The sequence below is a fragment of the Solanum verrucosum genome, unplaced genomic scaffold (assembly GCF_900185275.1).
Source record: "Solanum verrucosum unplaced genomic scaffold, falcon-dt-bn FXZP01000022.1, whole genome shotgun sequence".
Taxonomy (NCBI): Eukaryota; Viridiplantae; Streptophyta; class Magnoliopsida; order Solanales; family Solanaceae; genus Solanum; species Solanum verrucosum.
Genome location: NW_026020086.1, coordinates 3,808,368 through 3,835,400, shown reverse-complemented (window position 1 = coordinate 3,835,400; position 27,033 = coordinate 3,808,368). Strand labels below are relative to the sequence as shown.

The following is a 27,033-nucleotide window of genomic DNA, read 5'->3' as shown; positions in this document are numbered from 1 at the left end:
AATATCTCTTGAAAAACATCTTACCCATGCTTAGATAAGTTCAAATTTGAAATTTCATCAAAAACGGAGTTAAGATCGACCTTGAAATTCTCAATTTATCAAACTTTAACTTTACCGGGAAAGTCCAAATTGTACGCGGTTAATATGATGAAAATAATCGATGAATCAATAATTTTATGTTAAAATCAGTTTACCCATAACATAAGGATCGTAAATATATCTTTTTCATCAAAAAGGGAGTCCAAATCGATAAAACCCCAATTTTTCCCAAGAGGTTTACGGATTAGGGAAAAAAAAACAGATAAAGAAATTATGAGAAAATGACGAATTGAAGATTGAATACTAACTCTCATATTAATTCAAGAAGAAACCCGTAAGAATCACTCCATTCCGATCTCTAGAACTCCCGATATGCTCAAAATACCAAATGAACACAGTCTGAGATTTTTATAACAGTACATGGTTGTTATGCACCAGAAAAACAGCAGTTAATCTTTCACTAAAAAGGCCGTAATTTCCTCATACGATTGTGAAATGACCCGATTCTTAAACCTTATCCCAAAGATCATAAAAAGGATTCCCAAATCAATCTTGACAACTTAACCCTCAAAGAGTTATTTCAAACTACCGACTAACTCAAAGACTGAATCTGAATCTAAGATCTCAAAACCACAACATATTTACCATGACAAACCCCTAATCATGTAACCACGAGAGAAATTTTGGAATCAATAACCACAGAAAATCAAGGATGAACCTAAATCAGTCACCAAGCTCTTACAACACACGAACCATCACCGACTCTAGAAAAAAATCCATTCTCATTACCACATTTCCATAAGTCTGAGTCATACTAATCTGATGCATATCCATCGAGCACCCATCTTGGAATAATCACGCTTATCTAACCCACAGATAGAAATGATCAAGTATCCAACTGATGATCGACCCATCCAAGCATATAAAACCTCTAAGGATGCCACCAAAACACTGAAGTAGGATCCGTAATTATAGACAACTCCAGCAACGGAAGAACTAGGCCCACGGGCCACCTAAGCATCGAACCACACCTAGCTGAACCATGCATACAGGGGCAAGATAAATACCAAAATAGCCAAAAACTGTAGCCACATACGGTAGCCTCTCTATACCTTTTCCAAAAGCAAGATGACACTTGTAAAACTTCCGAAAACCTTCCACCACCCCAATACCACATCAAACCCACTATCTCTGAATCGGCCCACCCACACAAGTATTCTATTCTGCCAAGAGAGCATGAATCGGTCCATCCGATTCACCATTAAACATCCACCCACAAAAGTAAAAACACGTCTGAACATAGACAGAGAATCATAATCCAAAACCATGTCTAAAATGATGTAGGTGATCACATAAGAATATACAAAATCGAAATTGAACAACCCAAGATATCCCTTCCACGATGTCCATAACACACCTTCCCATTCGTCTGACTTCACAATCAGCCAGTCCGGCCTCATAACAATCATAGACATACTCAATTTATCCATTTTCTCATACTCTTTACAATAATACATTAAAGCCAACAATATCAATACTACCAGAACATCATAGTCACACCGACCAGTTACACTACCCTCAGACGACCACTAGTATCCAGTCATTCTTAGAAACACATCGTTGATTCCAAAATTTTGAATTATGATTCTTCCTCCTTCCATTGAAGCATTCCACGATCGATATGGGTCTCACCCAATCGCTAATAATCCAAGTTCTAAATGTCATAGTACCTTTTCATTGAGATAGAACTATTGAATCACGACCAATATCGATTACACGCGATCCTTTACTTACCCAGCTTCAACTATTATTCAAACCATCATATATCTCATGCCGAAACTTGAAGCAGTTCTTGGTTACTCCAATAATTCCGTATACTATGAGCACACAACCTCTATTTACCATCAAGGATCTATGTAATGCGTTACAACAGTCTGGATAATTCCATAAATAGAGTTATCAACCCAGTTCAAAATCCTCAATAACCATTTAGAGCTATAAGTCCTTTTGGTTGGACACTCGTAAGCCACCTACCATAAGCTGAACAATTCAAACCAATTCAAAAACTGCAGAATTCCTCATACATCAACGTTTACCACCAACACCAATACCAAGTGTTCAGAAAGTAGCTGATAACACATCATACATTTGTGTTGAACCAATCCACCTTGCATTGTCATATCTAACATAAAAGCAGAAATTTACATAATCCTCAACTTCAAACTAAGGATCTACACGTGATGTCTTATTCCTTCACATCTCTATTATTTACCCAAAATTGTGATCTTAATCGTATCATTTGTGGCAATAATTTTACAAACGCCAGGTTGCGAGATGATAAGAGACACACATGAGACCATCATAAAGATGCATCTATTAGGACCATAAACTATCTAAACAACCCTCTAGATGGGTGAATAGGTCCACAGATATCCCCATGTATACACTCTAAAAATTGAGGGAATTCATTGTTAACCTTCATTGATGATGGTCTAATAATCAATTTGCCCTAACAACAAGCAGCACATGAAAATTCATCACTCGTAAGAATCTTTAGGTTCTTTAATGAATGTCCATTTGAGTTTTCAATGATTCGTCTCATCATTATTGATCCAGGATGACCTATTCGGTCATGCCAAAACACAAAAGTTTTTAAGTCAGTAAACTTCTAGTTTACGATTGAATGTGCTTCAACTGTACTTATTTTGCATAATATAAGCCATAAGATAAAATTGATAATTTCTCCAACACATATTTCTGGTCTGAGACAATCTTGGTAATACCAAGTTATTCAACATTCATTTCATTTATTGTCTCAACATGATATCCATTTCGGCGAATATCTTTAAAACTTAACAGGTTTCTTGGGGATTTAAAAGAGAACAATGCATCTTCTATAACAAGTTTTATCCCCTTGGGCAGAAATATAGTAGCTCTTCCGGAGCCTTCTATAAAGTTCGAATTACCAGAAATTGTAGTAACATTTGCTTTTCTTCTAAGCAAGTAAGAGAAGTATTTCTCATCTTTGAATATGGCGTGTGTTGTTTTTCATGATTGCTCATTGATCCAAACGAAGTTTGGGGCATATCCATATTTTCTTCAAAAGCAAATATAAACAAAGTAAATTATTACTATTAAACATGGATATTATACAAACATTATTTATTTACAGAGATTAGAAAAGCATAAACACATCAACTAATACAAACAAACAGAAAAGGAAATTATCTAGATTATTGCGGGCTCGTCACTGATCGTTTTTCCTTCAGACAATACAAAGAAATCAGCTACATCCAGATGCATAGGTTCAACATTATCTTCAGATATGAAATTTGCTTCTGCATTATTATTTATCTTATGTATGGGCTCAACATTTATCTTCAGAGATAAAGTTTACTTCTGGATTATTATCACCCTTTTTCAAGAATGCCTGATAGAACTGAACCAGACGCTTAGATGATCGACAAGTACGCGACTAGTGCCCCATTCCTCCACATCTATGACATACACTTTCTGAATTTTTCTTTTGTATCACCTTTTGTCTTTCACCCTTCATTTTATATTGCTGATCATTTTTTTGGTGCAAGACGACCATCCATCATGATTATAATTTATTTTATGACCACGGCCACAATTGAAGCCACGACCTCTTTTTCGTTGGTGATAATTTGCCTGATTCACTTCAGGGAGTGGCATAGAACCAACGGGCCGACTTTCATGATTTTTTATCAATAGGTCGTTATGTCGTTCATCAATAAGAAGATGTGAAAGTAACTCAGAATATTTTTTAAAACTCATTTGTAGATATTGCTGCTGCAGGAGCATACTCGAGGCAGAAAATGTGGAGTATGTTTTCTCAAGCTTATCATGTTCAGTGACCTCTTCTCCGCATAAATTTAACTGTGATATAATTCTATACATGGAAGAATTTTATTCAGTTATACTTTTAAAGTCTAGTAACCTCAGATTAAACCAATCATGACGCGCCTGTGGAAGAATGACCAACTTTAGGTGGTCATATCTATCTTTCAAATTATTCCACAGTACAAAGGGGTCTTTAATAGTGAGGTATTGCATTTTCAACCCCTCGTCAAGATGGTGGCGGAGAAATATCATAGCTTTTGCATGTTCTTGACTAAATGCCTGGTTATTATCTTTGATGGTTTCTACCAGACCCATTGCATCCAGGTGGATTTCAGCATCTAGTATCCATGATGAGTATCCTTTGCCCGATATATCCAAGGCAACAAATTCAAGTTTAAAAATATTAGACATTTTTTAGAAAAATAAAATTCTTACCCTTTTTACCTATTTAAAGTAGATCAAGTTGACAAAATCTCGTACTGATAACGTGCTATAAAATAATTACTTAGCAAACTTAAGATTCACACACTTAAAAGAAGAACAATGGAGAGAGTAATGTCTTTCAATCTATATTTCTTCATTCGTAAATGTAGTAGCTATGTGTAAGCTAAAGTACAAATGTATAACTTGGCCACTAATTGCCAAGTGTTGGTAGTTTTCTAAAGGATGGTTTCCACATGGCATGCATCTTTGCCTTACACCATGATAAGTGATGAAAGTCACTAAATTGGTAGTCTCCAAGTGTCATCCTCCATTTTCTTACAACAATTAATGTGATGTGAAACGTAACTTAATCAATATGTGGATGATTATCATGAGGTTTATTTTACCGTGACATAATTAAATAACCAAAGTCTAAAATGTGGGCTTCAGGTGATTTTTCACCTAACTATCAAAGAAGAAATTGTTGGAAGAAAATGCAACTGTATATTATAATTTGCTCTGAAATATACCAACTTGAACTACAAAATTGTAGCTAGGTTGTTGAAATAATGGGCGGTAAATGATTGAGTTGGGTTAAATTAAATTATTCTTCTTCGATAAAGGTATTGTAATCATAAGTGAAATAATAATTAGTGAATATCAATATATATAGTGAAAGAACACACCTTGCAATGTTGGTTAAAAAAATATACTATAATTTGAATGTCGACAAGCAAAAAAGTGATGATAAGTATTTTCGATCGAAGATAGTAATATTGACAATCAACAATATGGTAAGAGGAGATTTTGACTTCAAATCACAAGAAAATAAATTTATGTCATTATTCGCCTTTAATGAGTCAAACGCCATGTAAATCTCAATTGTAGGCAATATCGACTACTTCATATAATTGATCAAAATGCATGCAAACTGATACAAATACTATAATTATTTTTTAAAAAATACTAAATAGTGTGGGAAAAAGATAAGTTAATAGTCTTTTTTGAAAGAAAGTCAAAAGTAACTAAAATAGTTTTTGGAAAAAAATACTACGTTGGCTTGACATCATCAACCAAAGTCATAGAAATTCACGATCAAAATATTATTTTGCAATTAGCCTTGTATCATTTTGGAATGACAACTTGGGACAAGAGATTGAGTTCTCACACCAATCAAAGAAGTCAATCATAAGATCATAAAATATATTTATAATTTGAAGATGTGACCAAATAAAATTCTTGTATTTTTTCATAAATCATACGACTCAAATGTATTAGGAGAAAGAAATTTCATTTTAAGTGCATTTGAATTCAAGATTACTAGAATGTACGGTCTAGCCCACTAATGATATCATCCACTTTAAGTCTACGCCTGTACAATTTTAAAATGCGTCACTAGTTGTTAAGGCTAGCTTACTTATATATTCAACATCTCTTCTATGTTTTTGCCAATGTGGGACTTCTTATATTAAGTTGGGGCATCACATACACCCCCTATATGGACCCATTGTCCTCGCTGAGGTTTGCCCCACCCAATGGGATTTATCTAGACTCAACACTGAGGTTTTCTCCCCCTACTGGGATTTGCCTAAACTCAGTTGAACTCTGGCCCACATCGACAAGGCTGACACACGAGTGACTCTGATATCATTTGTAACGGTCCAACCTAGTAGTGATATTGTCCGCTCTAGGCTTAGGCCCGCATGGCTTTAAAACACATCACTAGTTGGTAAGGTTCGCTTACTTATATACCCAACATCTCTCCTATATTTTTGTCGTTGTGGGGCTTCTTATCTTAAGTTGGGGCGTCACAGTTAATTTGGTAGAATTAGGACAATTAACCAGTACTATCATTTATTTATTTGTAAACAAAATAAAACAAAGATTAATTAATTAGAACAAATTTTAATTTGATTAAAAAAATGAAACAAACTTTAATAGTTGATTCACCCTCACCAATAGACACCCTCCTCGTCTTTATCTCCACCTCCTTCTCCCAAATTTTTATAGTATGATTTTGTAGCTTGATACTTCTATAGTTATTGCAATTTTGAATGTCTTTTTGTTTTTGTACAATAGAATTATAGGACTACTTCACCTATATTCTTCAAGCATTTTGTCATATTAAACAACCCAATTAGCTACTCCATATACGTTTTTTTTTTTTAAAATCACCCGGATCTCGTTTAAATCGTTTTCCCTCATCTTCTATTAGAAAAAACAATGAAAGATTAAAAATTCTAGGCTTTTCTCTGAGACCAATAAGTTTGATGTTTTTACTTATTATTAATAATTCAAATCAAATAAAAACAACAACAACATTCCTGGTGAAGTTCCACAAGTAAGGATATAGTATCTATAAACCTTACTTGAGACGATTTCCAAAGACCTTTAGCTCGAGTACACTAAAAAAGGAAACCAAAATCACATAGGATTATATTACCAGCCTGAAAATGTAAGCAAACATACATCAAAGTACTTTTTTTTTGAAGCCATATAGAAGAAGTGGCTAGGTTGGGCTCAATGCCTTTAAAATGAGGCATCTGTTTTCGGCCCACAAATTTGAGGTCCCCATTTTTATAAGTTTTTTACAAAAAAAATTATATTGTGTTTTTCTTTTAGTTCGTTTCAAAATATTAAAGAATGTTTTTTGTTTGTCAATTATTAAATTTAACTTCCATATGACATGTTTAAGACCACAAGATTAAAAAATATTTTGGTATATTATATATATATATATATATACATATATTTATCTTTAGGTTAAGACCATAGAAAACATAAAGTTTTTTCATTAAAAAAAAGAGAAAGAAATAACTTTACATCTCACAAATAAAAAAATTAAAAATCAGGCCTTCGATTTATTTTTGCTTTCCACTCTACCAAATGGATTTACTTTTGGCTTTCCTCTCTACCACCAAAGTAAATGGTGTTTCACTATCGTTAAATCTGTCTAAATGATCAAAAAATTCTTGTTCCATCCGAAATTGTAGAACTACAAAAAAGATAGGTTAGAAAATATCAATAACTTTATTACGGATCAAGTAAATGAGTATTGTGCAATTTAAATTACCTTCCTCGTCATTGATGCGTATATCATCCCGAAAATTCAAATAAGTGACCTACTAACCGGCCAATTGAAGTAGAGAAGGATAGTGATTATGTTTGATGGGTTCAACGACCCAACTCCTCTTATACGAAGGTTCCTATATTGGAACCAAAATGATGTTAATGTTACATTTTTTTTGTTTTCATCTTATTTTAAATTACATTCTATAACTATTTCCTTATAAGATGTTTTCATTAAAAAACACGTGTTTGCTAGCATGCATTATCAAAGATCATCTAAGGAAAAAATGAATGATTTGTTAGAAAGATGATTGTCTTGTTTGTATGCTTAAAGATTTGATTGCTTTTTCTTTTTGTGGGCGGGCTTAGCAGTATCTAGAGTTTGACTTGGTACTTCAAAATTTACCTATACGAAAATTTTTTTAATAGTTTTGCTCAATAAACAAATAAATCTCTCACATTAGTGCTAAAGATTGATAGTTATAGACATAATAATGAACAACTATAGAGCTAGAATTTAAGAACGCACTCAATAAGAAAATGTAGAAAAGAAAATCGTTACATGACATATGATACATAAAAATATGTAAAAATGTAATTTAATTAAATCGTTACATGACAAGTGATACATAAAAATATGAAAAAATGTAGTTCAATAGTTTAACAAAAGGAATAAATAGTTGAAACTAGGAGTATCAAATGAGCGGGTTGAGTTGAAATTAAAGATATTAAAATGGGTTGAAATAGGAATTGGATTGAATCCTAAGTCCTAACCCGCCCAAGTTTACTTTGGGCTCAAATGGGCTGAAAAACGGGTTGGGTCTTGACCCGCTTAATCTCAATTATTGTAATATATTGTTATTTAAGTTTTATTACCACAATTTGAATTTTAACTCAACAAAATTTTAAAAAAGAAATTACAAATGGATAGATAAATCTTAAAAGATATAAAATAGATAAGAATTCATACATTCAATATAGGAACATACATTATATCAATGCAAACAAAAAGTCTTAAAACGGGTTGAAATTGAAGATTTAATTGGATTCAATTGAGAATTCTCTAAAAATGGGTTGATGCTTGAATGGGTTGAGATGGAACTAAATTCAAATTATCTTAAGCCCCAATCCTTAAAATTCCGGACGGTTGAACGAATTACCTATAATTGTGCTATTTTTGGCACCCCTAGTTGAAACTCTTACAACATCCCAGATTTATAATTTTTCATGCCAACATGTCATACTCTCTATAGCAAAGGGCTAAACATCTATGATTTCCAAAGAGAACATTAAACACATTCTTCCAATGCTCGAATGTAGCCCTTTTTGGAAAGACATTGATATTGTTTACACGATTTATATGCGAACCTAATTGACGCGTACATGTACTTAATGTTGTTCATCCTGTATTCGTAAGATACTTAGAACAAAAAAATTGGAGAACTTGGTAAGAAATAACAAAGTTTAAAGAGTATGTCCAAAACTAGAAAATTAAAATCGGTAGAAAAAATATAATTAGAAACAGATTAGAAACAATATATAAAATATTTTTCTCAAAGAAGAAAATCGAGCCCACTGAATGCACAGTGTCCCCTTAAGGAAATTATTCCCCTCAAGTATCCGAGGTTAATGGAATATATCCTCCAAGGATAGAATGATCATATTCACCGGTGTATTGGTACCTATAACCAGGGTGTCAGCGAACCACTCAACGACAGTACACTTAGAATACTACATTCAGTAGTAGAAAAAGAAGTCCAGAAAGTTGGTTTTTTCCTTCTTTTTAAAAAATAAAAGGAAACCCTCTATTTATAGACAACAAAAGGTAGTGTGAACAAATGTTTATTGTGCCTTATCGAAAAGGTCACAACCCTTTGAAAAGTTACAACCCTTCAGAAAGGTCACAACATTTTATAAAAATCACAACTCTTCATAAAAGTCACAACTTTTCATTAAAGTCACAACTTTTCATTAAAGTCACAACTGATCTTCATAAAAGTTGCAACTCTTCATTTTCCATTCACACCTTTTAAAACCCAACAATCTCCCCCATGAATGGGGAATGACTCTAAGACAAAGAAACAAACAAGTATGTATACTTTACAAGCAAGAATTAATCTCATCTGGATAAGTAGGTTTTCCTTTGAACTTTCCGTAATAAACATATGTCGGATATACTTGGTCAATCGATACAGTATGTTTATGGTGACAAAGCGAACTCTCAATTTAATTAGGAGAGCTCTCTATCTTTCCCTGAATTTCGATCCAACTCGCTTTCTCACGCTATATTACGAAATGTGTGTGATCAAAAGCATATCTTTTATAGCCAAACTAAACTATAACCTTACTTCGGGATTGCTTCGGTTCATATATGATTATTTTTCAATCTCATACATCAAAAAAGTTGTTTGTTGTTTCGATGCTAGATACGTCACAACTTGTGGGATTTTAGATACAAACATTTGCTAATTAAAAATATTATTAGGAAAAGAACGGGTTAAAAAAAATGGATAATATATTAATTTGGAAAAGACATTTTTGACACACATTAAGTAATAATAGGGACATTTTGGACCAAAGTATTGACGACAAGTATGGGTGTACATGACCGGGTTGGTTCGGGTTTTTTAAATATCAAACCAAACCATTTGTGTAAAATTTTTAAATTTATAAACCAAACCAATAAAATTTGGATTTTTTCGGGTTTTTCAATCTCGGGTTGGCTTGGATTTTTTAAATACCAAACAAACCATTGTATCAAATTTTTAAATTTATAAATCAAACCAAAATAATAAACCTTGGATTTTTTTTCTTCAGATTTTTGGATTTTTTCGGTAAAGTTTGCATACAAACATATAATTATCTTGTGCTCCAAAATATTTCTTTAGTCCAATCAAAATATAATTATCTAAGGTGTTTCTTAAAAAAATAACACAAAATATGAGATGAGTACTGATGACACAAAAGTATTCAATAAAAAATAATAATGAAATCATCATATAAAATAAATATTGCAAAGTCATAATGAAAATGATCATAATTTAAAAGTACTAAATCATGCTAAAATTATAAGTTTAATAAGTATTGGTTACATTACTAAATATTTAAGGAAAATTAAAATTAGATTATGTATTTTAATTGTCTAAACCAATGTAAAACTAATGAACAAATATTCAATATTATTGTCATTCTTAGTGTTGAATTGATTTTCTTTTTGCATTAGTATTAATTTAATTTTGATTTAAGTTTTATTATAATTATCAACATATATGAACTATAATCTTTATTGGACCATTTCGAATTCTAAGTTTTAAACTTGAAATAATATATTAAAAAATAAAAACTATGAAATAGTATAAAAAATATTTTAAAATTATATCAAAGTAAATATAAACTAAAATTTTAAAATTGCATATATAATATCGGGTTGGTTTGGTCTCTGGTTGGTTTTTTTAGTTAAAACCAAACCAACCCAAATATAGTCGGGTTTTTTTGATCTCGGGTTGACTTTTTTTAGTTAAAACCAAACCAACCTAAATATAGTCGGGTTTTTTTTCGATTTGACTCAGTTTACGGTTTGGTTCGGTTTTCGGTTCGGTTTTGTACACCCTTAACGACAAGGACATTTTTGTCATAAACAAATAACATGTTTATTTAATATACATAGTTTAAGGGAATTTTCTTTTCCGATAAATATATGGTTATTAGCTCAATTCCAAATGTTGGACATTTTAATACTAACACATCTTTTCATAGGTAAAAAATATAAAGGATATATACCATCAATTAAATTAATGGGTAACATTAAGTGGATATAATCAATTACAGTAATATTTTTGTACCTCACAAAAGAAATTGTATGTAATTTCAAATAATATTATCTAACATTTGTTATGACTGACAGAGAACAACGTGCAAGGCACATATATCATTTTTGAAAGTCGCGTCACATTTTAAAAATTAAAAAATTAATTTTATTTTTTTAATTCGGTAATATAGATTTGTGAACAAAAGGAATAAATATGTATCATTAGATAGATATCAGGTATATTTGTATTATTTTTTTTAATAATGGGTATATTCCCTCTAAATCGCAATATTTAATAAATACATGTGCTCTTTTATTGTTTATTTTGGGTGGTCATAATTCATATATTGCACAAAGCTCCCCAAAAATTTACCATAATTACATAGACTCCTTGATATTCTCTAAAATTATGAGAAGGACCTTGATTGTAAGTTTGTGTTTGTGCAGTCGATTTGATTTAAAAGTTTTTTTTTTTTTACGAGACATGCTAATTTTATCTATCAAAACTTAGACAAATTAAAAGAAATTAATTAACAATTTGCCTTTAGTAGGACTATGATCAATCGTTGGGTCTCCCTGAACACCCTAAGCATAAATAAAGGCAATTCTCTACGCAAACATTTGGTTATGAGAATATTTCGCTTTTTTTGAAAATGATGGCTTGATCATGAAAATCTCAAATACAACTTGAAGTTATATTTAAAAATTATAAAGCACCCTAGCCCTTATTATCACTTTCACTATATTATTCTTTTTCAATTTTACCCTAATTATATATATATATATATACGGAATGATATACGCATCAATGACGAGGAAGGTAATTTAAATTGCATAATACTCATTTACTTGATCCGTAATAAAGTTATCGATATTTTCTAACCTTATATGAATTATATTTCACTTCCTTTTTAGAAAAAATACCTTCAAACAACTAAATATTATTTCGAAAAAACATAACCAAACACAGTTTCAACTTCAAAAAAGGTTCAAATAAAGTGAAACGTAGAGGAGATCACTTGGAGGCAAAAGTCCAGATGTTTATGGCTCAAAGAAGATAGAAGGGGACAGGAATACCAAATTCTTTTGGAGAGTAGCAAACTTTCAAAGGAGTAACCACGTTGATAAGCTATTGATTGGAGAAGAAGTTTATGAAAGCAAAGATAGCATCAAAGCTGAAGTTCTAAGATTTTACTAAGCTTTCTACACAGAAAAAGAGAAATGGGGGCTTGAGGCACGATTTGAAAGTCTAAACTTCTCATCACAAGCAGGGAAAATCTAGCTAGATAGAAATTTTGAAGAGATTAAAGCTGCTATCTACACTTGAGCCCCAGATAAAAGTGCAGAAATTGATGGTTAGACAGTGTTTTTTACGATAGTGCTTGGGATTTTGATCAAACCAGATATTATTAAGCATCTCAATCTCCTTCTTCTTCTTCTTATCACTACTCGTCGTCGTTTTCTAGGGCCGTGGTTCCTGCTCGTCAATTCGGATCAGAGCCATAAAATTCACAACTTCAAACAATATCTCTTGGATCATTCCGCGGGTCGTAGGCCATGCATATCAAATTTTCCAGATTTCATAAAAATGTTATTTTGAGTGGTGTACTTTATTGTGATTTGTGTGTGAGTCAAACTCATTCACGTTGATTTGATTGGTCCAATAAAATTACGAACCAAATTTTCCAGATTTCATAAAAATGTTATTTTTTTTATTTCTAATTCACACCAAACATCCTTTTTTTTTTGCCATCTGATTTGGTATATAATTAGCCATTTTCGATATACAATTACTCATTCGGTATACAAATGTATAAAATGCGTTTGTGTTTGTATAAAACGAGAGAAAAGTGTATATACAAATACAAATATATATATTTTCGTCATATACACTTATAATTATACAAATACAGATCTTATTATAAAAATTACAATGTATAAATGAATTTATACAAAATTGAACAATTTGTATAAAATTAGATGTATTTAACGAATTATACAAATTAAAAGTTTTATAGCAAACATAAAATTTGCTATGGAGCGCAATTATACAAAGTGTAGTTATAGCATACAAATATAATTTTTATGTTTGTTATATGTGAAAGTTGCTCTATTATTAACTACTTCGCTCCACATAACGCTACATAATTTGATATGTGACGTTAGTATAGGCTTTAAGATGGATCATTGGCCATTTGGACATGGGCTTGTGAAATGAGATGGCAACTCAATGGACTAGTCCAAATAAAGTTGGTATGGGCTCATTCATGTTTGGATTTGGGCAATTCATCTTTCTTGGGTTTGATATCTCTTAAATATATAGCATAGTAATTATCAAAATCTAGATATGAATTTAATCACATCCAATAGAAGATGGGTTCGATTAACAACTTAGGTACAGGGAGGAAGCTAATGTGTGATTTCTTTCAGTAGCGAGGGTTAAATGTTTGATTCGATAATGAATCTATCTATTTATAACTATCAAAGAATTCCCTCTATGCGAGCTATTACTCTATCTAAATCCTCTATATGTCTATATATCAATCAAAGTATACTGAAAAACAATCAATATGTATAATTCAATTAAATTAAATTAATTTATCGATATAATCAAAACATATAAAATTCTATATTGATTATGTACATTATATACATAGGATAAATATATTATACTTAAATATACAAAACCTATATATTTGAACTACCAAAGATTATGATAGAGTTATAAGTCTCATTCATACAATCGTCCTCAAAAAAAAAGATTTTATCCTCTCAATGTTGAATTTGAATTAATCAGACCTCAAAATAGGTTTGATTTTTTTTTTTCCATATACATGATAAAGAAGATTTGAAGAAATATCTATTCCTCAAAAGGGTTTAAGCAGAGGTTTTTGTTGTGAGCTTCACTCACTTTAGTTACCTTATCCTCTCTTTCTCTCTTCTCTTTTATCAATTATCATCTCATTCCACCATTAAAGCTGGCTTCCTCAGCTTCATACTCTCCAAGCCCACCATCTTCTCAATGGAGAAAAACTCAAAAATCCCAAAAAAACTGCTTTTTATATGGCATTCACAGTCAAGAATTCCTGAAATTATCACAAACTTCTTCATTTCCTAAAACACTAAAATTACCTGTAATTCAATTGCCAATTACTGTTCATTCCGAAGTAGTATGTGTATCCACTGATGAGAATCTCACTGAAAATCTTGAAGAATTGGTGAATTTGCAGAAAATCCCAAATGGGTATCCCTTGGTTTTGCAAAAAGAATCTAATAAAAGGGTGTTTATTCAAGACCCACCTTGGGTTTCTTCGCTTTTTATGAATAGTTTGTTTGTTAGAGCTAAACAGGTAAAAGGGGTTAGAAGGGAATTTCGAGAAATTGAGAGGAGGAGAAGGTATGCTATGTTGAGGAGGAGACAGATAAAGGCGGAAACCGAGGCGTGGGAGCAAATGGTGGAGGAATATAGGGAGTTGGAGAGGGAAATGTGTGAGAAGAAACTAGCACCCAATTTGCCTTACGTTAAGAAATTGTTGTTAGGTTGGTTTGAGCCATTGAGACAAGCTATAGAAAAGGAGCAGAATGCTGAGATGACACAGAAACATAGGACGGCTTATGCGCCACATATTGATTCACTGCCGGCTGATAAAATGGCTGTGATTGTGATGCATAAGTTGATGGGGTTGTTGATGATGGGTGGTAAAGAAGAAAGGTGTGTTCAGGTGGTCCAGGCTGCAGTGCAGATTGGCATGGCAGTTGAGAATGAAGTGAGTGTCACATTTTCAAAATGTTGGTGCTGTTTGTTGCCTGTTTGTGATGTTGTGTTATATTGTGCATCCGAATTATGTTTTTTGCATAATGTTTTGTAATGGAACTATGCTATAATAGTAACTAAAGAGATGATTTTGCATGTTACATTAGAAGTATGGAATGTATAAGGTATACTCGATGAATAGTTAAAATAAAAAAAAAGCTATTAACCAAGGATCTATAGATTAAAATATATACCATTTGAATGATATCTACTCAAAAAGAAAAAGAAAACCTACTCTGTAATTATCTAAAGGTTATATCTAGACTCTAGAGATATAAGTTGTGGTTTCATTCGGAGACTAATTCTTCCAATTGTTCAAGGGTTTAGATAATGAATCCTCTCCTCCTTGCAAGTTACTGTTTGACTGAGAACTATGAGTTGTGGTTGTGTTCCAAGAGTTAGTTGACTTTCGGTTTTTTTGTTATGCCTATCAGTCCGATATAAATAGTTCTACTGTTTTTTAAGATTTTATGAGCTCCCTCACACTAGACTAGCCCTTAACATGGTTGTTCTCTTTTTGCTGTTTGGCTACCTCCCCGATCCTGTCTTGTATAGGAGCTAGCATCTCTATTTTTGTAACCATTGCATCTTCTTGATGCCAATCTATGAACTACCTACTTTATCAAAAAAAGAAGTTCGTTGAATTTATGTTAGATCTGTCATCGAGCTTGTATTTTCTCTGATGCAAGTAGAACCTGCTAGTTTGTTTCCTTTTTTTCTAAGAACTCAAGTATCATTCTTCAGTAATTATGAATAAGAAAAGCTGGAAGTATCCATCATTTCTGATTATGATTTATAGCGTGTTACTTTAATGGCTCTCCATTCACCTTTCAGTTGGTTATGAAGGTGTTGAGTGGCTCAGGTTGCGCTGCTCAATGCTAGGAATCCTGCCAAAACCATTTCTTTTTAACGTATGTGCTTCCCTCTAACTCCCTGAATTTGCTTCTTTATTTTAGCTAGTTTTGTATAAACAGACTGTCTTATCATGCCAAACTATTTATAGTATCTACCTGTTTAGGGAATTAATGTAGCCATGGATTGTCTTGTTGTTTGGAATGCTAAGTGCTATTATGGGGGTAAACACAAAATAACTCATTTTAAAATAATGGTATGCCTGGAATAAGCAAATTGACCTCATCAATGATATTTCTCAGGTTAGGATTCATAATTTCATGGAGAAAACAAAGAAGCACCAAAAACATATGACTGGAGCTCAAGGTCAAGAAGATATGAGTAGGGAGACAATGATTCTAAGGAAACGTGTCAAAAGCTTGATTAAAAGGAACAGAGTAGTTGAGGTGAGAAAGCTGATGCAAAGTGAAGAACCCGAGTCTTGGGGTCGGGACACACAGGCTAAGGTTTGTTATATAGAAACTTTCTTTGTGATGAGAGCTACTAATCTTTTTAGGTTAAAATCTTATCCTAGTGACTGTTTCTTTGAATCTCATGCAGTTAGGATGCCGTCTTTTAGAATTATTAACAGAAACAGCTTATGTGCAACCTCCAGTGGATCAGTCCGCTGATACTCCTCCTGATATTAGACCTGCATTCAGGCACGTATTCAGAATTGCTACAAGAGATCCAGGGTCAGTGCGTTTTCCTTTTCTTTGATATTTATCTTAAAAAATCACAATATCATACTTCTTATTATTCATAAAAAAAAGGAGTCTGGAGTAGTGTACTAGACTGCTACATTATGGCATAACAAATCTAACAACAGAAATTGTTTTAGTGATAAGCTGTTTGTAAACTCTGATCCTTTAACTAAAACATGCCAAAAGCACCTCTCCCTAGCTGATTTATCTAGGATGAAGTTCTCATTGTCAAAACACATTCTCCTAGGTGTTAACTTCCAGATAGAAGGTTCGTGTGTTATTTTTCCTTTCACAAAATTGTTTGTTGTTTGTGCAGGAAGAACATTGTCAAGAAGTATGGTGTCATAGAATGTGATCCCTTGGTTGTTGTTGGAGTTGACAGAACAGTAGGTTATACAAACTTCTTTTGCTTTAATCATATTAATATTTTACCATGAGTAAAATTCCTCAGTTTATTTATTTTATAGTATAACTTTAGTGACCCTGCGAAAGAGGAGTTGTACTGCAACACTTTGGTTGTATAAAAGCTGGAAGGTCTTGCTGATTCTGTTTCTTTTTTTACTTGTTATAATGATAGCATGTTATCTCTGCCAATCAAAGATTTTGAATTAGAAAATAACATAGTGGAAGAATGAATTTGACTTGAAACTCCGATACCTGCACTCCACTATGTTCCCATTGTCTGAGCACATCAGGATTGTTGGATTTATTTTCGTTGCTGTCTACCTTGATATTCACAGCCATTTCCTGGGACCTTAAAATTTTACAAACAAAAGCCATAGATAGAAGTTTACTGACCACCTTCCAGAGAGAGAGGAAATAATTTTTCATTTTAGTCTGTCAAATAAAGAAATATAAAGGAATCACTTGACAGTTTAATGACTCTATTATGCAGTTAATGATGTGACATTGTGCTTCAAACTTCTAATTTTTTTTATTGCAGGTTAAACAGATGATGATTCCTTACGTGCCTATGTTGGTGCCACCCAAAAAATGGAGAGGGTATAATACCTTTTCAGCTTTTAATGATAATATCCCCACGATTCGTTATTTAGGTTTTGGTTGTAGTTAATGGGATTAAATTTATGCTAGAACTCATGCTGTAGATTGGAACATGTAAATATGGCTGAACCAGTGTTAGAAGGGGCAAATTTTCTCTGTTTTTCTTCTTAAGATATTATACAGTTGTAATCGCACACCCTTTGTTCTAGTTCACCTATAAAACTACTCTATCTAATGAAAAAAACATAAATTTATGTGAGAACATTCTCAGGTTTCAAAGAAATTTTAACGGGACTTGACTATCGAGCAATTTTATCTCAGGTATGACAAAGGAGGATACTTGTTCTTGCCTTCGTATTTGATGCGCACTCATGGATCTAGGAGGCAACAAGATGCTGTAAGAAGTGTTCCCGCGAAACAAATGCAGCAAGTTTATGAGGTGAAGTTTGATTCTTTTCTTTCAGAATGGATGAAGCCAATCCAGTTGCGCAAAATAATGCAGCGAATTGTGCTAAACCTTAAACTAAGTTGCTTCTTTTTGTTCACCCTCTTACCTGTGATGTGTTGTAGCTGGATATTTGGAAGGGTTTTCAAATGCTTCAGGTTGTCTAGCATGTTTGATTTTATCAATTCTGCTATCTACTGGATATAACTGTTTATATTCTTCAGTTAATAGTTTTGGCTATGACACATAGATCATACAATACATATTGCATAAAATATAAATAACATGCAAGTCATCTCTAAGATCTGAGATAATATTACATAGTTCCGGTTAGTAGCACAAATACATGTAAATCATCACTAGAATTTGAGATGATATTAGATTTCTGCATTTGTTCAACCTGTGCTGTAAATTTGTTGAATATATTTTTCCTTTTTACCAAATTCATTTAGTACCAACAGTGATTCACTAAATCCATCTTGGGGCTGCTGATAATTAACTTGCTTCAGATTGTTCTCTAAGAGATTTACCTGTGTATTAATTCTTTCTGCACTCATGCAGGCCTTGGATACCTTAGGAAGCACTAAATGGAGAGTGAATAAAAGGATACTTAGTGTGGTTGAGAGTATTTGGGCTGGAGGAGGAAATATTGCTGGCCTAGTGGATCGCAAAGATGTAAGAAACACTTTTGATGTGCTTATCAAAAAAAAAAAAAGAAGATAATGTTCTAATTTTCTGTGTTTGTTCGGGTGCTACTTGTAAGTATCTGGGTTTTACTGTGTTACAGGGAGAAATAGCTTGAATTACAATATTATCTTTGTCAATACCAGTCTGCTTAAATGCCATTTAATCTTCTTATGTGGCTGATTCTAAAAGTTTATATTTAAATTTCTTCCCTCTTATTGTCCAAAAAAAATTGCTCCATAGTTCGTAAGTTCATATGCTTAGTGTGTTATTTTGTCTGCTCAATATTTCCACTTCTCTAAGCTGTTCAGATGATGGTTTATGTAAAGACTTTCAGGTGAGTGAAATTTCAAATACCTAGTGCCATTGTGTAGGTTGTGTTTCATTGCAAGAAATTGCTTGTTTGTAGGTTCCCATACCAGAGTTGCACTCCGATGATATAATGGAATTGAAAAGGTGGAAATGGAGGGTGAGAAAAGCCAAAAAGATCAACCAAGAGTTGCATTCCCAAAGATGTGACACAGAGCTCAAGCTTTCGGTTAGTCTTCTTTTTGGACTCTTCTTCCTTTCTTTACTTTTTTGGGTTATACTGGAGTGGGATAGGGGGAGTGTGTGTATGTGTGGCAATCCTAATGCCTAAAAAGTAATGCACACTGCTCAACCTTTGCACATTTAGATCTAGGTTTTAATCTCGACAGAATCATTTCTCATTCTATTAATTGACTCTCGAGGGTTTTAACATTCTAAAACTAGATTTTGCATTTAGTTTCCACATGTGTACATTTTTCTTGTTTATTTAGGAGTAAATTTTGAGCAAGCTTTCTTTGGACTAGGTTGCTCGTAAGTTGAAAGATGAGGAAGGGTTTTATTATCCTCACAATCTCGATTTCCGAGGACGTGCATACCCTATGCATCCCCATTTGAATCACTTGAGCTCTGATCTCTGTCGAGGAATCCTCGAATTTGCTGAAGGACGACCACTAGGAAAGTCAGGATTGCGCTGGCTGAAAGTACATTTAGCAAGTCTTTATGCAGGGGGCATAGAGAAGCTCTGCTATGATGCACGCATTGCATTTGTGGAAAACCACATTGATGACATATTAGATTCAGCACACAATCCTTTAAATGGAAATAGATGGTGGTTAAATGCTGAGGATCCTTTACAGTGCTTAGCAGCTTGCATTAACCTATCAGAAGCTTTGAAAAGCCCGTCACCACATACTGTCATCTCCCACCTGCCTATTCATCAGGTAGAACACTTGCATCATTACTTTTTTTTAAAAAATTCCTGTTCAATTCTCTTTTGTCTGATTTGTTGTTGGTTAATAAATGTAGAAAAGTTAATCCGTGGATAAAAATAAGATAAGTTCCATTGCAAGAAAATAAAAGTTGAAACATTTCTATCTCGAAAACAAAAATAGTAGGCCTTGGACATGTTAACAGTTTTTTCTTCATTTTATTATAGGATGGTTCATGCAATGGCCTACAGCACTATGCAGCTCTGGGAAGAGATAGTGTATGTTTGTTGTTACATTATTTTCTTTGTGATTTTTTTACCTTTTTTCAGCTCTGTTTTCTTCTCTTAGTGAATTTTAGCTTGTTCTATGATGTTTATCTTCTGTGCACTTTTCATATATGCTAGAGTAACTCTTTATGTCATCGTCTGAGGTTGTGCAACTTTAACAGATGGAGGCAGCAGCAGTCAATCTAGTTGCTGGAGAGAAACCAGCTGATGTTTATACTGAAATTGCTTTGAGGTATAGTAGAGTGATTGAAATCCATTCTTAATTGACACCTCAAAGCTATGCTCCCTTTTGTGGAATTTAGGTTAAGCTATTGCTTTTGATATTTTGACCCATGAACCTATTGAGTGCATTTTTGGAAGGATACAAATGTTAAGCATTCATTATTTATATTTTTTGTTCTCATAACCTATATCAACTGTGTAAGAGTTATCTACCCCAGAAAGAAATAAGAGTATTTGCTAAATTTAGTCCTGAAAAATATTTGCTAAATTTTCTTGACGCTAGATGGAGTTTCAGGAGGGGAATGGGAAATGACCTTTTCATGTGTGATTAATGTACATACCTGACATTAGATGTAAAACGATAAACCACTTGTTGATGGAAGAAATATGTTCTGGATGGTGGAGGGATATGATGCTCACCATGCGACAGCCGACAAGGATACCTTGTTCTACTTTTTCGCATTTTCTTTTATAAATTAATCAAAATTCAATCGCACCGTTTAACTTATGAAAAAGGAAAAAAGTTCTGTAAATGTACATATTCACCTTACTGCTTCTCTGATTAACTTGTCAAAAATTTACACCAATAATATATTTGGGAGAATTTGTGTATTTTTGGTTCCACTAGTTATTGTTGAAGACAACTATTGATTGCAGGGTTGATCATATTATCAGAGGAGATAGTACCAAGGACCCTGCTACTGATCCTAATGCTTTACTAGCCAAACTCTTAATTGACCAGGTTTTCATTTGATTATCTGTCTTTTGTATCTTATTGTAGTTATCATTTCTGTTTTAGCTTCAAGTATCTAGGCCTGTTGCTTCTAGTTTTTGAACTTTTACCGATTAAAATATTTGGTGCTGCGGAGACTTTCAGGTTGACAGGAAATTGGTGAAGCAGACAGTAATGACCTCAGTGTATGGTGTTACTTATGTCGGGGCACGTGAACAAATCAAAAGAAGGTTGGAAGAGAAGGGTCTTATCGATGATGATAGGCTGCTATTTACTGCATCTTGCTATGCTGCTAAAGTAAGCATTGATTGTCTAATACTCCCCCTGTTGCAATTTGTTTGTCCTACTTTCCTTTTTAGCCCGTTTATGAAAGAGTGCCTCTTTCCTTTTTTTAGCAACTCTTTCATTCCAACTTTTCCACATGACATGTTTAAAACCACAAGATTCAAAAGTCTACGGTACTTCCTTAAACTCCGTGCCAAGTCAAAATAGGACGAACAAATTGAAACTGAGGGAGTATTATAGTAAGCTACTCACAGGTTTCTATTACCTAGTCATATATTCTTAACTTAGGTCTCCCAATTTACCTTTTCTAATAATCTACATGAGTTGAGCTTAAATGAAGAAGTGTGGTCGGTGAGGATTCATATAGTTGAACCACTTGTTTGAGACTGACTGTTAGGGATGCGTTGGAAGTCATTAGTTTAAGTATTTAATTATATTTTTAGTTGCTTTATTTATTATTCTAGAATAAGGTTTAGTTTCAGAGTTTCATAAGGATTAGGTTAAGTTATAATTATTAGTTTGGAATAGGATTTAGGTCTCCTACTTTCATAAGAATTAGACTGCCTATTGATGTAATAAGAATCCTATTTAAAGGGGCTTTTGATGAATAAAACAGTAAGTCATATTTCAGCAAAAAAGCAAGAGATTAGAGTTATCTCTTCCATTGAACTCTAAGGTTTCAGTCTCCCTTTGAAGAGCGGAAGAGATTGGAGTTCTCTTTTAATGAATTCTAAGGTTTCAGCCTCCCTTTGAGCTGATTTATATATCTCCCTGTGAATCGATCCTTCCCCTAAGATCCATAACACTGACGTTTGACACTTAGTGGTAGTTGTTGTTGTTTCCTTTAACTAACACATACGCCATACCTGCATGGGCAAGACGTGGAAGGATTTCATAATTAAATAAAAAGGAATAGTGAGTTTAAACCAGGCTATTGCTTATTATCTTCTTACAGTATGCATACATATCACTAATTTTCACGGGACTTATCTTTCCTCCCCCATACATACCATAGGCGTAGAAAAAATTGTCCTAAGAGCTTACTCTATCCACAAAAAAATTGGGTGGGGCTGGGGGTGGGGGGTGGGGGAGCTTTTGCCAACACTAACTTTTGTGAAGACTTACTGATTCAACTTTATGTTTTGACTATATATTTGTTCTCGTGTTTCTTGTCAGGTAACATTAGCTGCACTTGGGGAATTGTTTCAAGCTGCACGTGGAACAATGACTTGGCTTGGTGATTGTGCTAAGGTCCATACCAGTTGCCCCTACCATGGGCGCTCCCCCTCCATTAATTCTTTTTAATAAGAATTTTCTTGACTAAGCTTTCTTTTTTTCTAATTTGTTAGCTAGTTAATGTTGTTATTGGATTACGAAGTATTATACTAATTACAATTGCAAAAAAGTTGAAAAATGATTGAACAACATGCAACTCAATTTAAACAAAACTTGCAGCCTATAATTAGCATATAGATCACAAATCTGTACTCCTTGTGAAGTGCTGCAAAAGTTTCCGTAGCTCATTCTATACCCCGGCCTGTTTCTTGTACTTCTTTTGTTGGATAACAAAACTTTAAACCAGTTCACAGATGAAGCAAAAATTGTCACCTATTCATTGCCCTCCAATGGCCAAAAGATAAGTTGGACTGACCTTTGGGGAGTGCACTGATAATTGCTAAGAAATCCAGAGTTCCAAATGAAACCCTAAATGGGATAACCACACTTGTAAATTCTCTAGGACCGAAGATATATGTAGTTAATCAATGAAAAGGAAAATATTTTTAGCTTTACAAATTTAGTTTAGAACTCAAGGGTGTAACATTGAATGTATGGTCCCTTGAACATACTGCATATATATTCTTTGAAACAAAAATGCTAGTTCCCTTGGAAATTTTCCATACTTGTTTGGACTTCTATGGTTTAATAGTGATATTTAACAGGTGATTGCTTCAGAAAATCAGCCAGTGCGATGGACAACACCTCTGGGGCTCCCTGTTGTGCAGCCTTACTTTAAAACTCAGCGGCATGTTGTAAGTGCTTCTTTAATCAAGTAACAGCCATCTGATCAAGTCTGTTCCTTAAGAAGCTATTTCCTTTTTATATTGTTTTGCTAGTTGATTTTACATGTTATCACCCATAACTAAGTTGCCCATTTTAACTCTTTAAATAGTTGGATTTTGCCTCATAGGATCTTGCATACACGATAGGAGGCATGACTATGAATAATTCATGTGACATCTATAAGAAATTGGCTTACATAATGATCTTTTTCAACTGTGATATGCCTTGAATGAGGATGTAAAACTTTTCTGTTCAACTGGTGAAGTATTTGCAAGATTCTCCCCAAGGATAGAAGTCATCTTTAGAAAAAAAATAAAGTCAGGAATTTCAAGCAACTCATGCAATATCTTTTTGTGCTAATGCGTTACTCCATATATGTGCAGATAAGAACTTCTCTTCAAGTTTTGGCTTTGCAGCGTGAGGGTGATGCAGTAAGTAATACTTCTTGTAAATGCTTATGTTTTTTACCTGTTAAGATCTCATATTTTAATTTTATGCCTATTTTATATTGCTAATGTTGGAACTCTAGGTTGAGGTCCGGAAGCAGAGAACTGCTTTTCCTCCAAATTTTGTGCACTCACTGGATGGCTCACATATGATGATGACCGCTGTTGCTTGCAGGGATGCTGGACTACATTTTGCAGGTTTGCCTGCCCTTTTATTTCTAATGATATCTGGTCTATACTTGAGTTTTTGACCACTTATATGCACATCTTGCCTACATACAACACACAGAAGTTTTTTTTCCGATTACAAGGAAAACCCGCAGCTGCTACCCTTTCGGTGCGTACAGGGTAAAACCCCTGCTCCTATGCAATAGCTTGCAAACCATATAGGAGAGGTAACCCGTACTAGGCAAGCCTGGTGCGACGAGCTCGACCCAGAAGGCAAACCCCTTGCTTGAAAGCAAGGGGTTTCAAACTTGAGACCTCCAACATGGAAGTCCCAAACTCAAACCACTGGGCCACCCCGAAGGGTCAACACACAGAAGTTGAAATTGTGTTTCTACTCAATTGTGAAACAGTCGAGTGAATAGGTTTCCTAAATTGAAGTCCTTCGAATGAAGGTTTTGTTGTCAATAAACTCCAGTTTGTTTCTGAAATATTTTAATGCTGAATTGGATTTGCCAAGAGAGAGAGAAATGTGTAATTTTTTACATAGGATGCTTTCTCGCTCATGTTTCTGGATAAGAATTAAGATAATCTATCTGGCTTGAAGGAACATGCCGTGATAGTTGTAGAAGTTCATCATATGTTGGAACAACATAGTTTTCATTTCTGTACTCTGTCGTGCTCCCACTTGTCCTCTTTCACTCTCAGTGCTACTATAACATGCTACCAGTATGTGAAAAATGATGGTCCATTAAATGATTCTCTTTTGTAAAAAGATTATTTAGATCTAGAATTTTCCCCAAGCAAAACAAACTCATATAGGCAAACTTAGCAGAAACAACCTCTCTATCTCCACAAGATAGGGGTAAAGTCTGCATACACCCTAAAGTCTCTAACCTCCCAAACCCCATGGTGGGAATACACTGGGTATGTTGTTGTAAACTCGTGAACTATTAAGAACTTGCTTTAAAGTTCATTTACTTGCATACATTTCAAGCATTGGTCTTGTTTGATACAAACTTTCTTCAGTTGAGATTATTGATCAAAATCCTAACCTGTTATAGGGGTACATGATTCCTTCTGGACTCATGCTTGCGATGTCGACCAGATGAACATGATACTCAGGGAGAAGTTTGTGGAGCTGTACAGTATGCCTATCCTTGAAGATGTAAGTATGTTAGGAAGTTTCCTTTCTAGACTAACGTGTTTCAAGATCTCCCCGATATTTACTTTTGTTTCTCTTTCCCAAGCTGCTCTTATGGTATACATGATATCTTGTTTGCAGTTGCTTGAAAGCTTCCAGGAATCATATCCAGCATTGACATTTCCCCCTCTACCAAAAAGAGGTGATTTTGATTTACGGGAAGTTCTCGAGTCACCCTACTTCTTTAACTGAGAACCAATAGCATTGAAACAATGAACCCCTTTCTTCAAAATGCTATGTTCTTGCTCTGAAACAAGCATATGAGGCTTTTATGCGAGGATTATTGGTGGGACATGTATTCCGATGAAACATGAGAGCTTTATTTTGTTCTTGCGCTGACCCTTCTCAAGTAGCATGTCTTTCGTGGCTTACTACATAAGCTCTATGCGCTAGGTGCCTAAAGCAATGCAAAACAGTTGGATGCTTTGGAAATTTGCTGTATGGCGTGTACTGCATGAGACCATATGCAAGTTCGAACTTCCAGCAATGAGAATCTTGACTACGCCATGCACCATCCATATCACTGGAAGATGTAGCATCCATCTCTGTATGCTTTGGAGCTGAAAATACACAGCTATGTACACTGGTTCAGTTTCTTGTAGGTGCTGTACAGATATCTTTGGAGAAAATTGTAACGTATCTAGTTTAGGATTCTTGATATGTATAGGTATAGAAACAAGGGAACTGTTGTTGTATCTAATATATATAGGAAAAAGATATATTTGTGCTTTTTCAAATTGAATTCCAGGGCTAAACAAGAGATATGTATTACTACTATAATGTTTTCCTGTATGACCCTATTAAATGGTACTCATGGCGTTGTGAGGGCAAACGTCACACCACGAAACAAGAATTTGGGATTACCTCGGCTTTTCGTGTATATTAATTCATGAATTTTTGAAATACATGTGATCATTTCTGTTTGAGCTCAAGTTTTGTGAGTTTATTTGTGACATTATAGTAAATGATAATAGTAATAGTTTTCTAGGGTAACACTTTTTTTTTTATGGAGTTAATGGGTCTTTTAACATAAATTTAGGATTATCTTTGTTTTTCATGTATTAATTTATGAATATTTTGGAATATGTGTGACTGACTTTGTTTGTGCTCTAGTTCATCCGTGATAACCAAGTAATGATACTCGTAGTCTCCCGGAGGTAGACATTGCTTTTTTGGAAGTTAATGGGTCAGAAAAAAGGAATTCGAGATTATTTTGATCTTTTCGTGAATATTAGTTCATAAATTTTTTGAAATATAGTTGATAGACTCTGTTTGAGTTAAAATGGTGTGGGTATATTTGTGATAACGTAGTAAATGATACTCCAATATTTTCATAGGAAAACGTCATGAAATAAGAATTCAGAATTATCTCAATTTTTCGTGTGTTAATGTCCATGAATATTTCAAGAATATGTGACCAGTTTTGTTTGAGCTTAAATTTTATGGGTCCATGAGTTACGACCTAGTAAATGTTACTCATAGTTTCTCAAGGGCAGACAATGCTTTTTTTTGGAGTTTTTTTTTTTTTGGCAATAAAACTGTGGATATTACCATACCAAAACAAATACTACAATTTAGGAAAGAAAAAACTATAGCATCTAGGTATACATGAGTTTTTTCCTTCTCCATCTTCCCATTTTTCTTTTCCT

The 27,033-nt window shown here is 33.7% G+C and overlaps 1 protein-coding gene across 1 annotated transcript; it reads left to right on the top strand.

The window, feature by feature from the left end:
- The first annotated feature begins 12,011 nt into the window (after nt 1-12,011).
- Nucleotides 12,012-26,181, top strand: LOC125824673 (DNA-directed RNA polymerase 3, chloroplastic). Its single transcript, XM_049504067.1, has 20 exons — nt 12,012-12,023; nt 14,182-14,970; nt 16,172-16,375; nt 16,470-16,603; nt 16,929-16,998; nt 17,556-17,614; nt 17,936-18,053; nt 18,621-18,734; nt 19,153-19,281; nt 19,577-19,993; nt 20,209-20,259; nt 20,430-20,500; nt 21,148-21,232; nt 21,368-21,520; nt 22,685-22,759; nt 23,449-23,538; nt 23,953-24,000; nt 24,099-24,213; nt 25,245-25,348; nt 25,466-26,181. The coding sequence occupies exons 1-20, from the start codon at nt 12,012-12,014 to the stop codon at nt 25,574-25,576; spliced, it is 2,949 nt and encodes a 982-aa protein (XP_049360024.1). The 3' UTR covers nt 25,577-26,181.
- The last annotated feature ends 852 nt before the right edge of the window (nt 26,182-27,033 follow it).